The 19,899-nt window shown below is 52.0% G+C and overlaps 2 protein-coding genes across 2 annotated transcripts in view; one reads left to right on the top strand and one right to left on the bottom strand.

Moving 5' to 3' along the window:
• NGEF (neuronal guanine nucleotide exchange factor) overlaps positions 1–19,899 on the top strand; it is a 218,919-nt gene that overhangs the window by 12,772 nt on the left and 186,248 nt on the right. The window lies entirely within an intron of this gene.
• The window catches only part of INPP5D (inositol polyphosphate-5-phosphatase D), a 107,564-nt gene that overhangs the window by 20,596 nt on the left and 67,069 nt on the right, over positions 1–19,899 (bottom strand). Inside the window, exons 10-17 of the mRNA XM_079134831.1 lie at positions 12,068–12,174; positions 10,181–10,283; positions 7,730–7,926; positions 7,203–7,320; positions 4,332–4,428; positions 3,652–3,790; positions 1,955–2,063; positions 1,713–1,801 (exon numbers count right to left, since the gene is read on the bottom strand). Of these exons, the coding sequence (XP_078990957.1) occupies positions 1,713–1,801; positions 1,955–2,063; positions 3,652–3,790; positions 4,332–4,428; positions 7,203–7,320; positions 7,730–7,926; positions 10,181–10,283; positions 12,068–12,174 (959 nt within the window). The remainder of the gene's footprint in view (positions 1–1,712; positions 1,802–1,954; positions 2,064–3,651; positions 3,791–4,331; positions 4,429–7,202; positions 7,321–7,729; positions 7,927–10,180; positions 10,284–12,067; positions 12,175–19,899) is intronic.

Here is a 19,899-nt window from a genome sequence, read left to right as displayed (position 1 = left end):
ATGACCCTTCCTTGTCAAGACCACCCCCTCCTGGAGGACACCATGGGGACTAAGGTCTCCCTCAGTTAATTTTGCCAGTCTTCAACTCACATAAATGGATTCATTCAGTATCTATTCTTTTGAGTCTGGCCCTTTCACCCCTATTGTTGGCTTGTAAAAAAGTTCTTCCATTTTACTGTTGAAATAGTATTCTCACTAAGTTGCTCAGGGCCTTGCTAAGTTGCTGAGGCTGGCTTTGAACTTTCGATCCTCTCAGTCTCTCGAGTTGCTGGAATTACAGGCACATGCTACCATGTGTGGCTCTTGAATTTACCTTTTGATGAACAAATGCACCAGGATGTATTTTTTAATAAGTGCACACTGAAGTGAAATTCCTGAATCATAAATAAGGGAACGTTTGTTTGCATGCATGTAACCAAACACTCAACATTGCGGTCTCCTGCGGTTCTTCATAAACACAGAGGTCAGGGTCGCTAACCCTGTTGCATCAGAACCTCTGGGGATGAGGCCCAGGCGTCTGCATTTCTGCATGCCAGCAGGAAGAACCACCCTTACCTTCTCACTGTCTCATTTCACCTCCAAGATTCCATTCAAACCATCTCTTCAAGTCCACCCAAACCTCTGCACCAACTCTAGCTCCTGGTGCCCAGTGCTCCTCCGGCCTCGAGTGTTGAGTCCTCTGCCCCCTTGACATGGCTGCCTGTCCAAACCCAAGCTGCCTTTCATGCACCTCCAATGTCATCTCTAAGAAGCCTTCTGCTCCTCCCTGCGCCAGCGGCCATTTCCTCTCCTGACTGCTCCTGTTTCACTTTGCAGAATGGCGTTCTGTCCCAGTTACAGTCAACTGTACATTTGCTTTGTCTTTCCTGCTGAAAACTCCCTGGGGCAGGCATCTTATCCACCTTTGACCTTGTGGCATCTAGGAGAGTGCCTAACCAGCAAGAGGCCATCAGAAAATATCTTTGAACAAATAAATGTTCTATTGCCTCTTTCCCCAAATAGTCTTTGGGACACAAGTGGCTTCACTGAGATATGAATTGGCCTTCTGTGGCTAATTGAGCTTGACACACGGACTTCTTTATGGGGGACTGTAATGTTATAAGCCCATAGGGCTCTGATAAATCCTGCAATGAAGAAACTATGTCATGTGGATTCGTGTGTCAGTTTAGCAAACACACCCAATCATGGGACTTGTTTTTTTTTTTTTTTTGGTTGGTTGACTGGTTTTTTAAAAAATAAGCTTCAGAGCCCAGTTAAGGAAATAGTGATTTAAAATCCTTTCAGACTATCCCTTTAGAATATCTGGACAGCTGGTGTGGTGGTGTGTGCCTGTATTCCAGCTACTTGGAAGGCTGAGGCCGTCAGATAACAAGTTTGAAAGCCTCAGCAACTTGGTGAGGCTCTGCTCAAAATAAAAAATAAAAGGGCTAGGGATGTAGCTCCGTGGTAGAGCACCTGTGGGTTCAATTCCAATACCATGGGAAAAAAAATCCGGACAGAAGATGAAACCTAAGTGCCAGTCCAAGTCTTCGCGGTAGGTCCCTAGCTTCTGCACCATGGCACAATGGGCACGTGGCTTCTTACTTCTTTCTTTCCTTTTTTCATTGTTGTCGTTGTTGCCTGGAAGCCAATGCTTTCCAATGCCTTTCTGGGAACAGACTGGGAGGGGCAAGTTGGGCGAGGAGGGCAGGACAGGACTCTGGGGGACTCACCCCTGTCGCTTTCTGCTTGGTGTACGCGTATTTGTCCCGAGTCAGTCTTTCAAAGCGGTAGGTGGGCGCGAACGTGATCTCTTCCTCCTCTGAAGCAGAGACATGGGGTTTCAGTTGTCCTTCCCCAGCCGTGGCCCCTGGCCCAGTTTCCCTCCCCCAGAGGCAATCCTTCCCCTGGTGAGGATGTCTGGGGAGACAGAAGGACGGCTGGAAAGGGCGCAGAGGACAGACTGTGTTCTCACCGAAATGCAGGAAGACCTTCTGCTCCCTCCTCTCCGTGAGCAGCTGGTCGTGGGACAGCAGATCTGCGTACTGCTGCTGCTTGATTTTCTGGATGATGGTTTCTGCCTCCTGGAGCGAGACATGCCCAGGTGAGAAGCCTCCTTCACCAGGGCGCATCAAAGAGGCACCTCACCGGGCCATTCAGCCACACCGGGTCCCATGGTCCCTGCACTATCCAGACCCTGGTGGGGGGAGCCGGGGTTGCTCTTCCCTGGCACTCAACCAATTAACATGGAAAATTCTAGAAGAGCAGTACAGTCATCCCAGTGACAGAAGCTCCTAGCTAGCCCACACTAGCATGCGGATTTTAGTATTTGTGTGCTGACTTTGGTATCATCCTGTCTAACCCTGATGGGACAGGTAGGTATGTTTCCTGCTTTTCCCATGCCCTTTGTGGGAGGGCACCGCCTGCTGCCAGCCCAGGAACACAGGGGAAGCCCCAGCCCCTGAATCTCTCTCTGGGCCTGAATCTGCCTCCCTGATCCTAGCTGGTCTGACCCCAAGAGTCAGTGTGACATTGGTGGAATGTGCTGGCTGGCCTTGGAGTCCAGGAGCCCTCCCTCCCACCCCTTCTGTGACCTAGAACCAGGTGCTGAGCCTCTGCTCTGGTGAGCAGCTGTGATGGCTCCTTCATCAGGAAGGGTCAGGAAGAGGGGCCCTGCCAGCCCGTCCCATGTACCAGCTCAAAGGAAAGCTGCCCAGGAGTATCTCATGAGGAAGGACGCGGCTGGGCAGATCCAGAGCCAGCCAGCCACAAATGCCCCTGCTTGGTCTCTACAGAGCTGCCGAGGCACTGGAGTCCCAGAGGCGACTGAGGGATGTGGGATCGTGTGGGGAGATGCCTAGGAACGGGACAGGTCCCAACTCTCAACAGACATACAATCAACGCTCAGCAATTTCCTTTTCTTGGTACTGGGGATTGAATCGGGGGCACTCTGTCACTGAGCTACATCTCCAGTCCTTTCTGTCTCTTTTGAGACAGGGTCTCACTAAGTTATTTAAGCCCTTCCTAAATTGCTGAGGCCCTTGCTCCTGCTTCAGCCTCCCAGTTGCTGGGATTGTGCACCACTGCACCTGGTGACCCTCAGCAGTATTCAAGTCTGCCTGTGCCTCAGTGTCCCTATCTGCACACCAGGTCAGGTCCTGCTCAATTCCTTTCTTCCCTCATAGGACTACAGGGTCAAAGCATCTAGGGCCTGCAGGTGAACCCCAGTCTCCAAGCAGAAGGGCACTCACTGTTCTTCACCTCACCTCTTCCCTGTCCCAGCTTCCAAGAGAACTAGGCACAACCATAGTCCTGTGGTCCCTTCTGCCCACGCCTCTCCCCTGGGACCAATGGAGGGCATGAAACTCAAGGGATGTCTTCTTGAGACTGGCTGTGACCTCTTGTATCCCCTTGGACTCCTGCCCTTCCTGGATGACTGAGGGGCAGTGGCAGGGAGGAGGGGTAGGCGGGACAGTCACGTGACCAGCTGACATGAGGGGAGTTCCAGACAGAGGGGAGTTCCATATTGAAGCTCTGCAGTGGAACAGCTCAGGCCCTGAGGAGCACTCCTCGACCCCGCTGTGTCCTGTCTCCTGTCTCAGGCCTGTCCGTCCTGAGCTGACCCTAGGGGGCCTCTGCCTTGCAGACCCAGGCCCAGGCAGTGCTCCTCACCCAGGTGGGTAGCTCCACACGGTAGTTGAGATCGCCCAGCCAGAAGAGGTGGGTGAAGCGGTGGGTGATGTTAAAGGGACTCAGTTTCTTGTCTCCCAGGGCCAGGAAGCGGAGAATGTTCATGTAGTTTTGGTTGCGCCTAATGCAAGGAAGAAGCGGTCATCTGGCATGAGGTCACAGCTGCCCACTCCACCATGGCCAGAGGTCAACGCAGCCATGTGTCTAGTCCTGCTACAGAGACCACCTTCCTGTGCAGGGGACAGGGCTTTTGAGGCCAAGTTGGGAACAGAGGGCCAGAGCTGGAGCAGTGGAATCTGCTCAGCAGTGGGTATTCTAGAGGGCCATTGCCCTGACCGGCCACCTATAGGCAAAACAGGCTTTGCTCTGTAAGGATGCCCCAGGTGAGGTTTCCCTGAGGAAATGGAGTGCTGGCTAGATGTCTACTAGGTTAATGACACTAATGTCACACTTGTCCTCCAGACAAGAGTCATCCGCATCTGAGGGCCCTACTGGGCTTTAGTTGCCTCTACTGAGACTGGTGGTGGTGGGGGGTCCCTTAAAGGCTGGCAGATGCCCAGATGGTCCTGGATGGGCACTGACTCGGTCGTCAGGGCCTTCAGGGGTGTGAGGGCACCTGGATAAATAACCAGACACAGTTTCCTGGGGGGTGGTTCCATTACCTGAGTTTCTTTTCACTCCCAGAAGTCAAGTGGCTATTAACGAACCCCAGTGAGGTTCCATTGAACATGAATGATACCCCCACGGCTCCCTTGTTCCCTAAAGGGAAGGAAGAGAAGGAGAGTCAGAAAATCAAAGAGGAAACTTGTCAGGGGTAAGGAGATGGCATTGAGAAAGAGCAAGAGAAGCAGGAGAGGAAGGGCAGAGCACCAGCAGGGTCGCATGGGCTGGGAGATGTGACGGTGATGGGCGGGCCAACGGCCGTGGGCTCCTCAGCAGGGCAGAGGAAGAGGAAGGAGGCAGAGGAAGGAGGCTGGCAGGGGTGTGGGCGGGCCAGAAGACTGGGAAGACGACTCGGCAGGAGGTGGCCCAGCTGGGTGGACTGACCTCCCACCTGGCTGACTCTGACTCTGGACAAGTGGCTCTGAGTGCACTCCTGGACTCACGGAGCAGCCCCTGGAAACCAAATCGCTACCAAAGCTGAAGTTCTGGGGCCCAGGGACGTGCACCTGACAAGCCTCTAAGGCCCCAGCCGGCCAGTGCTGGCCCTACTCCAACCAAAACAGTTCCGGCATTCTTAGATGGTTCGGGGGAAACAATCAAAAGAAAAATAATTTTTCATAGCATATTAAGATATAATTTTTGGGGGGTACTGGGGATTGAACTCAGGGCCACTCGACCACTGAGCCACATCCCCAGCCCTATTTTGTATTTTATTTAGAGACAGGGTCTCACTGAGTTGCTTAGAGCCTTGCCTTTGCTGAGGCTGGCTTTGAACTCAAGATCCTCCTGCCTCAGCCTCCCGAGCTGCTGGGATGGCAGGTGTGCTGTGCCTGGCTAAGATATGGAATTCTGATTTCAGCATTCACAAATAACGTTCCATCGCAGCTCTGCCCTTTCATCTAGGTATCATCTGCGTGTAGCTGCCCTCAGGGTTCCCCACAGCTGAGGGGCTGCGACAGAGTCTCCTGATAATATTCACAAGCTGGCCTTTCACAGCAAGTCTTCCAGCCCAGCCTGAAGATGGGGAACTGCTCTGACCAATGCGAGAGCCACAGCCACACTCAGCCTGAGCCCTTGGAACACGGCTAATCCCAGATGAGAGGGGCTCTCAGTGCAAAACCCTCATGTGATCCGTGCTAAGAAAATCAGTAGGATACGCAATGATGCCTATAGAAATGATAACATTTTGGATGTGTGAGCTTCAGTAAAATCTGTTCTTAAAACTAATTTCACCCATTTCCTTTTTATTTTTAACGTGGCTATTAAAACATTTAAAACTATCGAGCCGGCTCCCATTTAAATTGGTTGCACGGATCTGGGGAGGTACGCTGAAGGGACTTGAGAGGCCGCGGGCTCCCCTCCCGAGGTTCCAGAGGAGGAGCCTGCAGCAGGGTTGGCACCTTGGCGAGGCTGGTGGCAGGGTTGGCTGGGCCTGGCCGGCACTGGCATCCTGCTCTCCGGTCTCACCCTGCCCTGTGCCGAGTGCTGCAGGCTGGCGGGGGCCTCTCCCCCGCAGACCTGTCCTTTCCAGCTTCCTCCCTTCCTGCAGGTGGGTCTAAGGACCCACATCTGGTTTTGAACCCCTACCCACCACTTTTTTGTCCCTGGGCCTTGGGCAAGTTAGGACACATCCACATGTCCTGTCCCTTCATCTGTGACTGGGACACTAACAGTGCCTCCCCTCAGAGGGCTCCTGTTAAGCAGCTCATGCTGGTAAAGCTGCTGGCCCACAGCCTCCTGTGGGATCCACGCAGAAGGCCTTCACTGCCCCGAGGCTGACGGACGATGGGAGCTGGGCCGGGCTGAGGCGTGGTTATGTATGAAGTGAACTTCACTTTGTGGTCCTGGGACGGCGGGGAAGGAGGGAGCCAGGGTGGGATGGAATCCAGACAAGGGGAAGTTCCCCGGCAGCAAAGGAGCTACACTCAAAAAACAGGGCAAAACCAGTGCAGCCCGCACATACATTAAGACAGAAGGGAGGACAGATGAGTGCGTGTGGCTGGGGCAGTTTGAGGTTCGTCAGCAGAAAATCCAAGAGCTTCTCACACTGGATTGCAACAATCTCTCCATTTCCAGTCACTTCTGTGACTCCGTTCTGTCCCCAGCTCCAGCCACCAGAACCCACTGGCCTAGCCCCTGACTCCACCACGGCCTGTGTGTACCCACCCACCCACACACACACTCGCGACAGACCAACATTCACACACACACACTCGGACACAGCGTGGCACACTCACACACTCACAGACACAAACACATGGAAACGCGTCCTGAGCCGTGCCCAGAGGCTTGCACGCGCCAGCTGCACACGCTCCCACACTGGGTTTCCCTCTCCAGCTCTTCGCAGGGCTGACAGGAGCTCACAGACTCAGAGCTGGGTTCCAGTTTCAACCTGGGTGATAGGTGGCAGCGGTGGCCGATCCTAGCCTCATTTATAAGGAAAGCGGCCCCGACCACAGCTACCTAGCTCACGTTCTGTGTGGCCTGTGGCAGCTTACAGATGGCGATGGCAGAGATGAGCATCTAGCTGGGACAGTTACCGTCCGGCCCTTGCCAGCACACGCATGCCAGCGACCCCTGTTCTAGGTTCTTGCTTACAAAGTGGAGCCCACAGACAGGCTGGCAGCACTGTGGTCACCTGGGGGATCGCTAAACTTGGCGCCCCAAGATCCACTCAGGATTTACTGAGTCAAAACCCACTTTTAGCCAGAGCGGTTGTAGACCCCAGGTGAGTTTTGGCTAGGGAGACCGACCACCGGGGTTTACCCAGGAGGAGACTCTGAGGGTTTAATCCAGATATGTTCCAGGTGGCCAGGTGAGGAGGACGAAGCAGAGCATGCTGCAAGGACCGCAGCTCCCTCCCCGCTCACCTAGGGTGTTGGCGATGCCCGTCTTCACATTGTCAGTGCAGATGTGGCTGATCCGGTTCTCGTGCTCTGGCTTGGCCAACACCACAATGCGGATGTTCCAGAGCGTGTGGATGGCGACCTGGAGGGAGGACAGCGTTGCACTGCTTGGCCATGGTGTAGTGTTTGAGCCCAGAGCACAGGGGATGGCCCGGCCCTGGCCCTGGGGCTGGAGAGCCCTGTCTGTAACCCCTACCCTCTAGGATACTCCTCAAGATGCCCTGCCATGAGGAAAGCATCTTAAGGTGACAGCTGATGACATTTCCAGGAAATGTCCTACGAGCAGGGGCTGGGGAGGTGAGGACTCCACGATTCTCAGGACTAGCCTGCTGCCCCCATCACTGAGTATAGCCTCCAGGTACCTCTGTGGCTAAGGGGGCGGGGCTCAGAGGAGGTGGAGAGCTGGTAGTTGAGCCTACCCCAGCCTGAGCCGCTCTCAGGGAGCAAAGCCCCTGTCCTGGAGTGCCACTGGGGTGTGGCCAACTGCTCACCGTTTTAAAAGTCATGCTGGTGACCTCTTGCAGGGAGTGCCTGAGTATCTCCAGCCACTCCTTCTCCCCCAGGGGGTCCTCCTGGGTGCCGATCACGTAGATGTCATGAGGGATGTAGTCGGCTGAGTCATCCCGTGTCTTTCCCTGCCCCTTGGAGAGAAACCAGGACGTGATCTTCTTGGGAGGGGGGGCGTTACCTTCAACAGCAAAACCCAACACCAAGTGAGTTGAAGGCACACCAATTCAACAGCAGCAAGGGAATCAAAACAGCAGAAGAATCATGGGGGGCTTGGGGCGAGTCACATCATTGGGCATAAATTCAAGCAAACACTTTTGAGGAAAAACTAAGCACCAACATCGCCCAGGAGCCAGTCAGGGGTCAGAGCTGTCTGTGCATTAGACCTGGTCCTGTCCCTTGAGAATTTACATCCTACTGGTGAATCTGCCAAGTCAGCTGAGGTGTTTAGGTTGGAGGTTCCTAGCTTCCTCCAAAAGAGAGCTCAGTCAAGAGCTGAGGTGAGCAGGTGCTCACCAGAGGAACGGAAGAGCAAGCAAGCCCCCTGGAATTCTATTTCCAAAAAGGAGATGTAAGCCGGGCATGGGGCCACACGCCTGTCATCCCAGCATCCTGGGAGGTCAAGGCAGGATGATTGCAAGTTCAAAGTCAGCCTCAGCAATTTAGTGAAGCCCTAAGTAACTTAGAGAGAACCTGCCTCAAAATAAAATTTTTAAAAAAGAAAAGAAAAATGTGATGAAGCAGCTCCATCAAGAACAAGGAAAGGTCTACCTCTCCTCGAAATGCCCTTGGAGGTGGGCTAGGGATATAGCTCAGTTGGTAGAGTGCTTGCCTAGCAAGCACAAGGCTCTGGGTTCAATCCCCAGCACCGCGTGCACAAAAAAAAAGAAATGCCCTTGGAGGATGAGTGAATGTTTTTCTTTTTCCCAAAGCGATAGGCTTCTTGGATGTGGCTCAGTGGTCGAGTGCCCTGAGTTCAATTCAGGTACCAAAAAAGAGAGAGGGAGAGAGAGAGAGGGAGAGAGAGAGGCTTCTTGTTCACGAGGGCCAAGAAGCCAAGAAGCAGAATAACAATCATGGCTGAGTTCTGCTTCCTGGGGGCTTCCAATAGGTGCATGAGTGCTGGGCTGGTAGGTCACCACTGGGGGGACCCTCCCACCCTTCCGGGGTGCAATGGGACCCTGTGACCATGTCCAACCTAAATAAATCTCTGCTGACGGAGGGAAAAATGGAAAGGGCCCTGAGGCACATGCAGAAAGCCCTAAGCAAGTGCAGGAGAACCAGGGGGACAGTAAGAGAGAGGATGTGGGACCCCGGGGCCCTGGCCAGCTTTCTCCGTCAGCACTGCTGTGACCCCTGCAACATCTGGGCTTCACTGGGCAAGCTCAGGGGTCAAAAGTCACAGGGAGGGCTAATGCCCTGAAGACCTGGGGTCAGGAGCCCCCAGGGGACACTGAGACCTGGAATCTCCTGCCTCCCATTCAGAAGCCCAGCCCCTCTCCTGCCCTCTCAATTCCAAATGGCCCCCTCTTCTCTGAAGGGTGCTCACACCTTCCTCCAGGACTCTGTCTGGTGAGTACACGCTGGTCCAGGGACCGGGGTGGCCTGACTCTGCCCAGGACAAAGGCAGATAAATGGGTGGTTTTTAGAATAAGTATGCCCCATGCAATAGCTATTGATCTGAGATTCAGATTTAATTGGACATCTCCTACTTACTTATTTATTTCTAATTATGCCAAAATACTGTTTAGAAAATTTGTATAATACGTATATTAAGCACCTTAACATATCCTAGTATATGTAGTATGTGTATTTAGTCCAATATATTTATTTAGTATATCTTTAGTATTTATTTCTAGTTGAATACTTATAATAAACATTTAGCATGATTTATATTTAGTATGTATTTAACTTATAAAATATATTTGTATATAGATATACATGTAGTATATATTTAGCATATATATATATTTGGTAATTATATATTTATTTCTAGCCAAACATGTATTCTAAAAATTTATTTGTTGTTTTTATGAAATTCAAATTTAGCTGGGCAGCTCTCTATTGCCCTATCCATCCGTTTATCTATCTACCTATCTATCTGTCTATCCACCCACCTACCTACCTGTTGATCTCTCCCTGGATAAATCAGGAGTGAACTTCTTTCTTCCCTTGGCAAGCTGCACATGAGCCCCTTCACCTACACACTCAGAGTCTTTCCCTAAAATCTCCCAAGCCGCTCCTGGGGTGCATTGCCTCAAAGTTCCTTTTCCTTGCTCATCCCTCAGATAAAGGGTAAAATTCCTCAGAAAGGAGACTGGGCTGAGGCAGGAGGCAGGAGAGACGAGGGTGTCCCCCAATTCCACGTGGGGATGTTGAGGCAAGAAAGCAAAACCAAAGGAGAGGCAACAGGAGGGAGGAGCACAGGGACCCACCCATGTTCCAGGTGCCGATGAAGATGGTGATCATGTCAGGTTCCGGCTGCTCCGAGTGCTTGTTCTTCATCTGCTGCAGGAGCTGGCAGAAGCCTTCTCTCTTCTGGGGATGGAAGGGCAGACCGGCTGAGCAAGGCCTCTGCCTCCCTACACACTATACTTTGCAAAGAACTCAGCCTCAAGAACACCAAGGGGAGCCTGTCAGTCTGAACTTGCAGAATAGCAACCTGGAAATATGCATCCAAGGTCAAGCAAGTGGCTTCTCTGACCCAGCCATTCCTCTGGGAGGACATGACTCTCAAGAAATTCTGAAACTGCACAAAGATCCAACCCTCTAGTGGCTCTGCAGCACACGCTACAACCCAGAGAAGCTCAGAAACAACCTTTATGTCCAGTCGTGGGGGACTCGTGAATAACTGTACTTGGGGTTCATCCATAAGCTAGAATAAGGTCAAGTGCTGAAATTATGTTGCAGACATACTTAACCAACAGAGAGATGCCACCATCTGCAGCTATGTATAGAAAGCTACTTGGTACAAGCCAATACGAATCACATCCCTGTTTTTTTTTCCTGTTTTTTAAAAAGAACAGGTGTATGGATTGAACTCAAACGTCCGAGGTACCTAGTGGTGGAGGGGTATTTTTGCTTTCAACTTTGGCTTGTTTATGTTTGCTACTTTTTCACCAACAAGAATAGATTGTTTACATAATGAAGGAAACTAAGAAGAAAAGAGCACAGGAAGGCTGCCTTGGCTTCATAATTCTTCTTCTTTTTCCAGAGGTTGCAAGGCAGACTCTCCCTCCCTTGGGTTGCAATCAACAGGGCGGCTGACTTGAAAAGAGGGTATACACAATTTTCAGTAGTGCCACATGACATGACCAATGTTTACCTGTTTCAGACCTACAAAGCCAGCAATTTTATGTGATTCAACTTCATAATTGCAAATCTCAGTAAGTCCCCTCTGAAGACACCAGCTCACAAAGATGTAATGATGGCGGACTTTATTGAGACCTGCCTTTAGTTGGGATGGCTCAAGATTCCAGGTCTCAACCCTCCTGAGTTTGCAACAATGGGGCAGAACTGACTGGTTTTTGGACCTACACCCATGTGCCCAGATGCTGTCCTCCAGGCAGTCTTCCCACCTCCCACCACTGGCTCCCTATTTTTCAATGCTTTTGCTGGCTGACCCTACATGACCTGCTGTAGCATGCAGGTCACCCGGCACTTCTGTGATGGGTGTCCTTAGTGCTCTGTGGTCCTACTGCCTCATGTGGACTGGACAGGCGGGGATGGATAGTGAGACCTTCACGGTGGGTTATAGCCCTGACTGAGACTTGTAAGATAAGTGCCCAGGTGGCAGAGAAGCTGCACAGGGGCCCACCCTGGGCTTCCGGCTGGCCCACACAGCACCTCTTCCTCCAAGAGCAAGTCCTGCAGGGGCATCTGACTTCATCTAAGTGGGGCGAAGTGCAGAAACAAGTTTTCCAGAGGCAGTACTAGTTAGAACTCAGATTTAAATCCAGAGGGGCCCCACAAGACTCTCAAGTCCAGCCCAGAAAAGCTAAAAGCCTCCCACCCAGGCTCAGGGCTGGGCAAGTTTCAGGTGACAGCAGATGTGCCTCTGCAGGGGAAAGCCTGGTGGGAAGAGAGCACAGCGCTCCCAGGGCAGCCAGAATATGACTGCACACATCCCAGCAGACGCAGAACACAGTGCCAGGCTTCCCCCCTGCTCGGTTTCCCCAGGTGTGAAAGGGCTACTGAGAAGTGAGCCAACTGTGCACACTCCCTGGCCCACTGCACCTTCCACACATAGATGGGGGAACACACATAGACGGGGGAACCCTCACTCTGCTCTCAGTCCATCTCAGAGGTTTGTTGTCACTTACTTTAGAGTCAGCAAAAACATATTCCTTCCGCAGGATCTTCTCCTTCTCTGTTTCCACCAAAATCACCAACTTGTTCAGGAACTTCTGTGACTTGATGAGCTGCAGGACTGAAGAAAAATAGAAGTTAACTTTCTTTCCATTCACACATTCAGCAGATGCGTCCCAGTCTCCACCATGTTCGACACCTGACCATCGACTCCTCTGACCTTCCTGTCCACGGACTGAGCCCTAAGTCCATGTCTGGTCTCCGGATCCTGCTGCTCCTAGATGCTCTTCCCAAGAGGCTCACGATTGGGAAGGAGCACGTGGGGACTGGTCAGAGCAGAGACCATGAGACTGTCCACCCAATTTTTCTGCTTTCTCCCTTCCTGCTTCCCCTCTCCTTCCTTCTTTTGCTTTTAATTTACATATAACTTTTTAATTTTTATTTGTACAGACTGCATTTTGATTCACTGTAGACAAATGGGGCACAACTTTTCATTCCTATGGTTGCACACGATGTAGACTCACACCATTCATTAATCATTCGTGTACACAGGGTAATGATGACTGTCTCAGTCCACTATCTTTCCTTCCCCACCCTCTCCAGCCCCATTTTCCTCTACACCATCCAAAGTTCCTCCATTCTTCTCTTGCCACCCCCCACATATAAATTTAATTTACTTTTTTTCTTTTGTACTAGGGATTGAACCCAGAGACACTTTACCACTCAACCATGTTCCCAGCCCTTTTTATTTTTTATTTCGTGTCAGGGTCTTACAAAGTTGCTTAGGCCCTCAGCCTTCCCAATTGCTGGGATTACAGGAGTGTACCACCCCGATTTTTATCAAAAAGCAAGAGTCAGATAATTCTCTAACGTCTTTATGACCAATAGTATTCCTTTAACCCTGATTTCTTCCAGGGTCCTGCTCCCTGGCAGCAACCAACTTCAATTCTTTTTTTTTGTTTTTGCAGTGTTGGGTATTGAACCCAGGGCCTTAGTGTTTATGAGGCAAGCACTCTACCAACTGACCCATATCCCCAGCCCACTTCAACTCTTAATGGAGTCTTTTGGATTCTTACTCCATGTTTCTTAAAAAAAAAAAAAAAAAGTTTAGATAGCTACTTCCCGAAGTTGCTGTTTTAGAAATTTTTTAGATTATTTAAATATTCCCTATTAATCCCCAACAATGCATAATATGGGTTTCCCTATCATCCTTCTAAAATTACATAATAATTTAGGCCAGATTGGCCCTCGGTGTTTTGACTATGGAAAGACTGCCGACAGACCAGCCCTATTGCTTTTCTTTTAGAACTTCTTTATTCTTCTGAGCTAATAACAGCTGTGGCTTCCTCGCTCTTTCTTGTTACCCCTCCCTCCTGCTTTCCTTCCTTCTTTTGGGGTGCAGGGGCATCCAATCCAGGGCTCCCCCACTGAGCCACAGCCCATTCCCTGCCACGTGTTCTCGAGGGTCCCAACACTCCTCCCATTTGTAACTTCTCCTGGTGACTAAGCTCTTTCATCCTCCGTGTCCTGTGGGAAGCTTTCCCAGAGCAGCTCTGGACGCCATCTCTGGGTCTGATGCCGAGCTGGGGCCAATGCCTGGTCATCCAGCACGCTCATCTCTGTCTCCCTGGATCTTGTCTCTGGATCCCAAGTCTTGGTTTACACCTTCCTTTTGGTAGAGTAGCGTCCCTAGTACCTTTCCAAGGTTAGAATAGGCAACTAATCAACTTTGGAGCGCTCCTGTGTCTGAACGGCCCCCTCGACTGACTCCGTGTTTGAAATAGTACCTGGCTCTGGAGCCTGCACTCTATGGCCTCCAGCTGGCCGCATTACCCAGGAGAAACAGGTTGTTCTGATTTGCCTGCGTGCACAAGCGCTGACTCGGCGGGCCAGCGACGGCCATCCTTGAGCTTGCTGGCAGGCTGGCCTTTCGTTGGAGTCCGGACCTTAGACATCAGGTCATTCCCAGAACGGTGAGTGGCTCGCTGCGCCCATGCCTTTTGGACCAACAATACAGTTTACTCGGAGTACCTGTTTCCTTCTGGGAGTCTGGATCGGTGCTTGCAGGCAGAGGGTGCCTCCATGATCAGCCCATTAAAAACCCTGGGTACTGAGCATCTACAAGAGCATCCTGGTGGGCATTTCCTGTGCACTGTCTCAGCCGATGGGCAGGAACTGTGTCCTGATTTCCTCCAGCTCTGGCCCCATCGCCTGCTCTATTGACTCTGCCAGTGCTTTCCGCTTACTAAGGCACAGTGGTGCGTGCGCTCCCCTGCCGACTTGAGTCCCCGACTTCCTGCGCATCAACGAACCCAGGAGCAATCTGAGGCCCCCGACAGTCTGCATTGCACCTTATGCCATGGAATTTGTAAGTTCTTTCTGTGAACCCCACACTGTGAGATCTTCCACTGTGCTGAGGGATTGGGCCATTTCAACCTGCGATCTCAGGTTCAGTTAGGAGACGTTCCCCTGAGCTCTTCCTTCTGGGTTTCCTCCCTCTGCCCCGTCCCCCATTCCGACACTGTTTGCTATTGGGCCAAACAGGTTTGCCTCTGCTATTTTCGAACACTTTGTCCTTCTGTTCTGCTTTCAGGAAGTTTCCTTAACTTTCTTTCCGCCCTTCCATCGAGTTTTAATTTTATTTTGTAAATTTTGTTATGATGTTTTTAACTTCCCAGAGCTGTCCTTCCACTCTCCTGCTTTTCATTTTTATATTGTTCTCCTACTGTTTCCTTTTTTAGACAGCATTCTAAATTTTTTAGAATCTGCATAATTTGTTTCCTCCAAGAGTTTTTGTCTTTCTATTTATTTTTGTCTCGGTGTCCCACGGTCTCCTATTTGAGGCTTTGCTCCATTACTGCAAGATCAGAAGGATTGAGACACAGGGATAGGTGGAGACCTGGAATCTTGAGCCATCCCAACTAAAGGCAGGTCTCAATAAAGTCTGCCATCATTACATCTTTGTGAGCTGGTGTCTTCAGAGGGGACTTACTGAGATTTGCAATTATGAAGTTGAATCACATAAAATTGCTGGCTTTGTAGGTCTGAAGCAGGCAAACATTGGTCATGTCATGTGGCACTACTGAAAATTGTGTATACCCTCTTTTCAAGTCAGCCGCCCTGTTGATTGCAACCCAAGGGAGGGAGAGTCTGCCTTGCAACCTCTGGAAAAAGAAGAAGAATTACGCAGCCAAGGCAGCCTTCCTGTGCTCTTTTCTTCTTAGTTTCCTTCATTATGTAAACAATCTATCCTCGTTGGTGAAAAAGTAGCAAACACATACAAGCCAAAGTTGAAAGCAAAAGCATCCCTACACCAAGAGTTGACCTTGGACTAGACCTTTCCATACTACATGCTGTGCCATCTCTGCTTACCAATAAAGTACTTCTGCACCACAGCTTTAAAACTTTAATGGCATTGTAACTTATTGATTATCCAAAATCCAACTCTTCAAGACCCTCCAAGATGGGGCATGGAGGTTGCTCTGGTGACCCTTGACAGGCTGGGTTCTATTGGCAACAAGGGGTCCCTGGAGCAGGGCTTCTCCACTAGGTGGTCTGATGAGCTAATTCATGGAAAACACTTGATGGCAGCAGCTTTCAACTTTGCCCCAGGGCTGGTCAGTTCCCGATGCCTGGGCGGGTCCATGGGATGAGCCTCGGGGGCTCCTTGCTTCCCACCCTGTGCTCAGCGTTCAGCTCCTCACTTCCTCTGCATCGGCTGACATCACCTCCTGCTTCCCACCTGCGGGGTCTCCCTGTTCTCATCTCTCCTCCTCCCTTTGTGCCTCTGAGTGTTGGCTTCTGGAAGGGAAGTGACCACAGTGGACACATCCTCCATGAGCTAGGAGTGTCATCAGACGGAACTGTGGATGACGTGTGTGCACTCTGTGCTCAGGAATCCCGTAGGCCTTGCCAGCAGCAGCAGGAAGCGTCCCGTGGCATGATTCCTGCCACTGGGATCCGGATGCCCTGCAATTTTCCATATCGGCTACTCCCATCTCCCTCCCTCTGAATTGCTGGTTTTCTTTAACATGTTTCCAGGACTCCGTGGCTGCTGCCAGGGTGTGACGACCTGCTTGGTGGGGATTCTTATTTGACCAGGGTCAGTCAGTGGCTCACTTTCCCCACACAAGGACAGTCCGCTGCACCAGAAGTGCCCGCCTTCTTCCTTTGAAACACTGTTTACCTCGCCTGGTTTCAAGCCACCATCTCCTGCCTGACAACTGTCATGGCCTCCTAAGTGGGTCTTTCTGCCTCCACTCTTCCTGCCTCCTCACAACTGATGCTCAGCACAGCAGCCAGTTACCTTTTAAAAGTGGGATCATGGCATCCCCCACCCAAAGGCAGCTAGCACTCAGTGAGCCGCACCAGCCGGCTCCCGCCCGGCCTCTGCCTCCTCTGTGCTCGAGGGGGGGGCCAGCCGTGCCCTGCAGACTTGCTCCCACCTGGGAACTCTGCCCAGCGCTTCCCTGCATGACCATCAACGTCCCCACATTCAGGTCTCAGCCAATGACACATGGAGGGCGGCTCTTCCTCACGACTGTCGTATCTTCCTATTTAAATCCCCAGCCTGGAGCTATTGCTCTGGACACGTTCCTGGTTGGCATGTCTGTGTTTAAATTCTCCTTTACTCCTGCTGAATGCAACCTCCTGACAGCTAGGACCCCATCTGGTACCCACACCTGGCATGCAGCAGGTGCTCAGAGAGTGAATGCATTAGTTTTATCATAGAGCGACGGCCTTTTCCTATGTTTAAAGACCATAATGCCAAAGATATTACTATACACGGTGACCAAATCCTGTAACCACAGAGCTCCTGCAGGCAGGCAAGGCCTTCATAGTAACAGCCAAAATTGGAAACTGGGAGCCAGGCTCTGGGCTAAAGACAGGCCTCACCCACTCAGCCCTGTTTTGCCAAGACAAACGCAGAGGATTGAGAGTCAGGCTGCTTTCTCAAGATCACAGGAGAACCAAGTCCTGGCTCTGGGATGAGCACCCAGCTTACCAGAGGCCTGAACTGTGAGGCACACTGCCTCTCAGTCACGAAGAGGCTGCTAAACGCGGGGCCGTGGGCGCTGCAAGACTCACCTGGTACAGTCACTCGATACCTATTTGCTGGGAAAGTCATTCACGCCCTGACCCCTAACCGCTTACTCCGTGCTCAGCACAGTTCTGGGCTCAGGGGACTTAGCAGTGAACAGGAGACCCACAGTGCAGCTTGGTGGAGCCCACATGCAAGGGGAGCTGGGCTTATGAGGAATGTGGCGAGTCCCTCTGGAAACTGGTAACCCCCGAGCATGGGACCAGGCTAGGAGGTGTAGGTAAATACCCCTTCCTCCTTGGCGGAGTGGAGGCCGTGAACAGGTGGTTGTCTTTTGAAGCAACAGGTGTCATGACAGAGCTAGTCCAGCTCCATCAGCTGGTGGGGGAGAGAGGAGCCAGGTGTGTCCACAGGTCAGGGCTGGCGGGTGCTGGACCTCCGTGCTGCTTTTCCCTCCCTGCACATTTACTTAATTTTTTTACCTCCCAGTGCTTCGGAATCAAACCCAGGGCCTCAGGCATGCCAGGCAAACGTCCTACCACTGAGCTACGTCACCAGCCCTACTTAATTACTTTTCAGATGGACAGGTAAGAGGGTAGGGACTTGGCAGGTACCGCCTGGTGTTCTGAGCCCATACTCCTGGCACATGAGCACATTCTTCACCTCATGCTTACCGGTGTTGTGAGGACACTTTCTTTTTGGTACTGGCGATTGAACCCAGGGGTCTTTACTACTGAGCCACATCCTCAGCTCTTTTTATTACTTTTTGAGACAGTCTTACCAAGTTGCTGAGGCTGGCCTCAAACTCGCAATCCCCCTGCCTCAGCTTCCAAGTCACTGGACTACAGGTGTGTGCCAGAGCCCCCAGCTAAGAGCACTTAACACCGCCTCCCTCAGCACTTTCCAGTAACTCAATGTCTTGCCATTGACCGGAGTCACCCTGCTGCGTGTGTACAGCACATCTCCTGAACCGACTCTTCCTGGGAAAGAGGAATGCATCGTCCTAAGCTGACCACTTCCCCCACACCCCCAGTAACTCTCGGCTTCGCACGTCCAATTGGCACCACGCAGAGGGGTCCTGTCCTGATGCTGGGAGCTCAGTTCCGCTGGTATGTGACAGTTTGTCATCAGGGACTTCCTTTCCTGATTTACCCCCACCCATACACATGTGCACACTCCGTCCACCCTGCCTTCCTCACAGCTGTGTTGGACGTACTGCAACAGCGACAGTGGCCAGCTTCACTGAGAGGCCCCGGACGCCAGGCACCATGTGCTTTGGTGCTGACCCTCCAGGATAAAACCTCCGTCTCATTTGACAGAGGAGTAACTGAGGACCAGAGATGGCACTGGAACAAAGTCAGAAGCAGGTGAGCTAGGACTCTGGCCTGGGCTTCCCATGCCCTTGTGCTACTGATGGGGCTCAGGACCCACTACCTCCGAACAGGACACCTCGACATGTGGGTACTTTAAACAAGGAGCCCAGGACACAGCAGGCGCAGGACTCTCTGGCCTTCCCTGAAGCAGGGTAAGTTCCTCATGTGACAGGTGCTCTGCCCATACCTGGAGGCAAGAGTAGCCCAGTCTCCAAGGACAAGAGGGCCCGCAGGGACTCTGAAGCACAGACCTGCTGGACTCCTCCCAGGGCTTCCTGGCTCCCTTGAGTTTGCTCCATCCTGTTCTTCCACACCCCACCTGCCTAACTACACTGAGCCCCCAGGGGACCCAGTGCTGGGTGGACACAGTGACCATGGGGAGGGCCGGTTACTCACTGTTGTCCCCAGAGCCACCTCCCCCACAGTGGCACTGATGCAATGGCCCTGAGGTCTAGCCCTCCTCCTCTTGACCCAAGTTTTCCAGAGCCTTCCTGTGCATGAGACAACATCTAAACTTGTTTCCATGGCCCTGAGGCTGAATCGTCCAAACCTGTCTGCCTTCGAGCACCCAGGCTGGCCTCAAACTTAGGATCCTCCTGCTCAGCCTCCTAGCAGCACCACAGGTGGGCCCCAGCACACCAGGCTTCCCAGCCCGCTCTGCTCTTCCTCGAGGCCCTGCTTGTGCAGCCTGTGTCTGCGAGTGCTGTTCCCATATGGGAGCCCCTCAGGCCCTGTGCCCCTTGCTCCGGAGCCTGGGCTGTCTGCCCTCTGCTGGCTGCTCCACCTTTCGAGCTGCTTCCTGCTCTGTTCTACTCGTTTCCTTTGCAGCACTCGGCAGCGGCTGACCAGCGCATTAATCTATTTGCTGATTTATTGGCCACTCAATGCACCAGAAAGGAAGTTCCCCACAGGCAGGGGTCCTGTAGGACCCACTCGCCACCCCCGCCCCTTGTGTCCTGCCTGCAGTAGTTTCTCCATGAACACTTGTCAGGGGAATAGTTCCCACTTTATGGGTGAGTTTATCTAATGGTGCAAAACAAAACCTGCACAGCTCCGGAGCCAGTGACAGCTGCTCACTCAGAGGGTCGCCCAGGTGCTGGGCTCTGTGCTGGTACTTCCATCATCTTTCCCAAGCCCATTTTGCAGAAGAGGAATCTGAGACCCAGAGGGGTGGGCCAAGGTCTCATAGCTGCTAAAACAGCTTGGAAGTGACGTGCCCAAGGCAACACAGCTGCTAAGCAGCAAGCTGGGAAGTGAATTTGGACACTTTGGTACCAAAGTTCACGTACTTCAGGGACACTTAGCTGTGCTATGCTCAGATGCCACCGGGAAACCATCAGCACCTGTACAGGCCCTGTCGCAGGCACAATGAGGTGACACGGTGGGTCAGACCGGCGTTCTTGCAGGGCAGAGACAGTCACACACACAGTTG

The sequence above is a fragment of the Sciurus vulgaris genome (genome assembly GCF_902686455.1).
Source record: "Sciurus vulgaris genome assembly, chromosome: 3".
Lineage (NCBI taxonomy): Eukaryota > Metazoa > Chordata > Mammalia > Rodentia > Sciuridae > Sciurus > Sciurus vulgaris.
The sequence above is the reverse complement of the archived record's forward strand: the minus strand, read 5'-3'. Positions and strand labels throughout refer to the sequence as shown.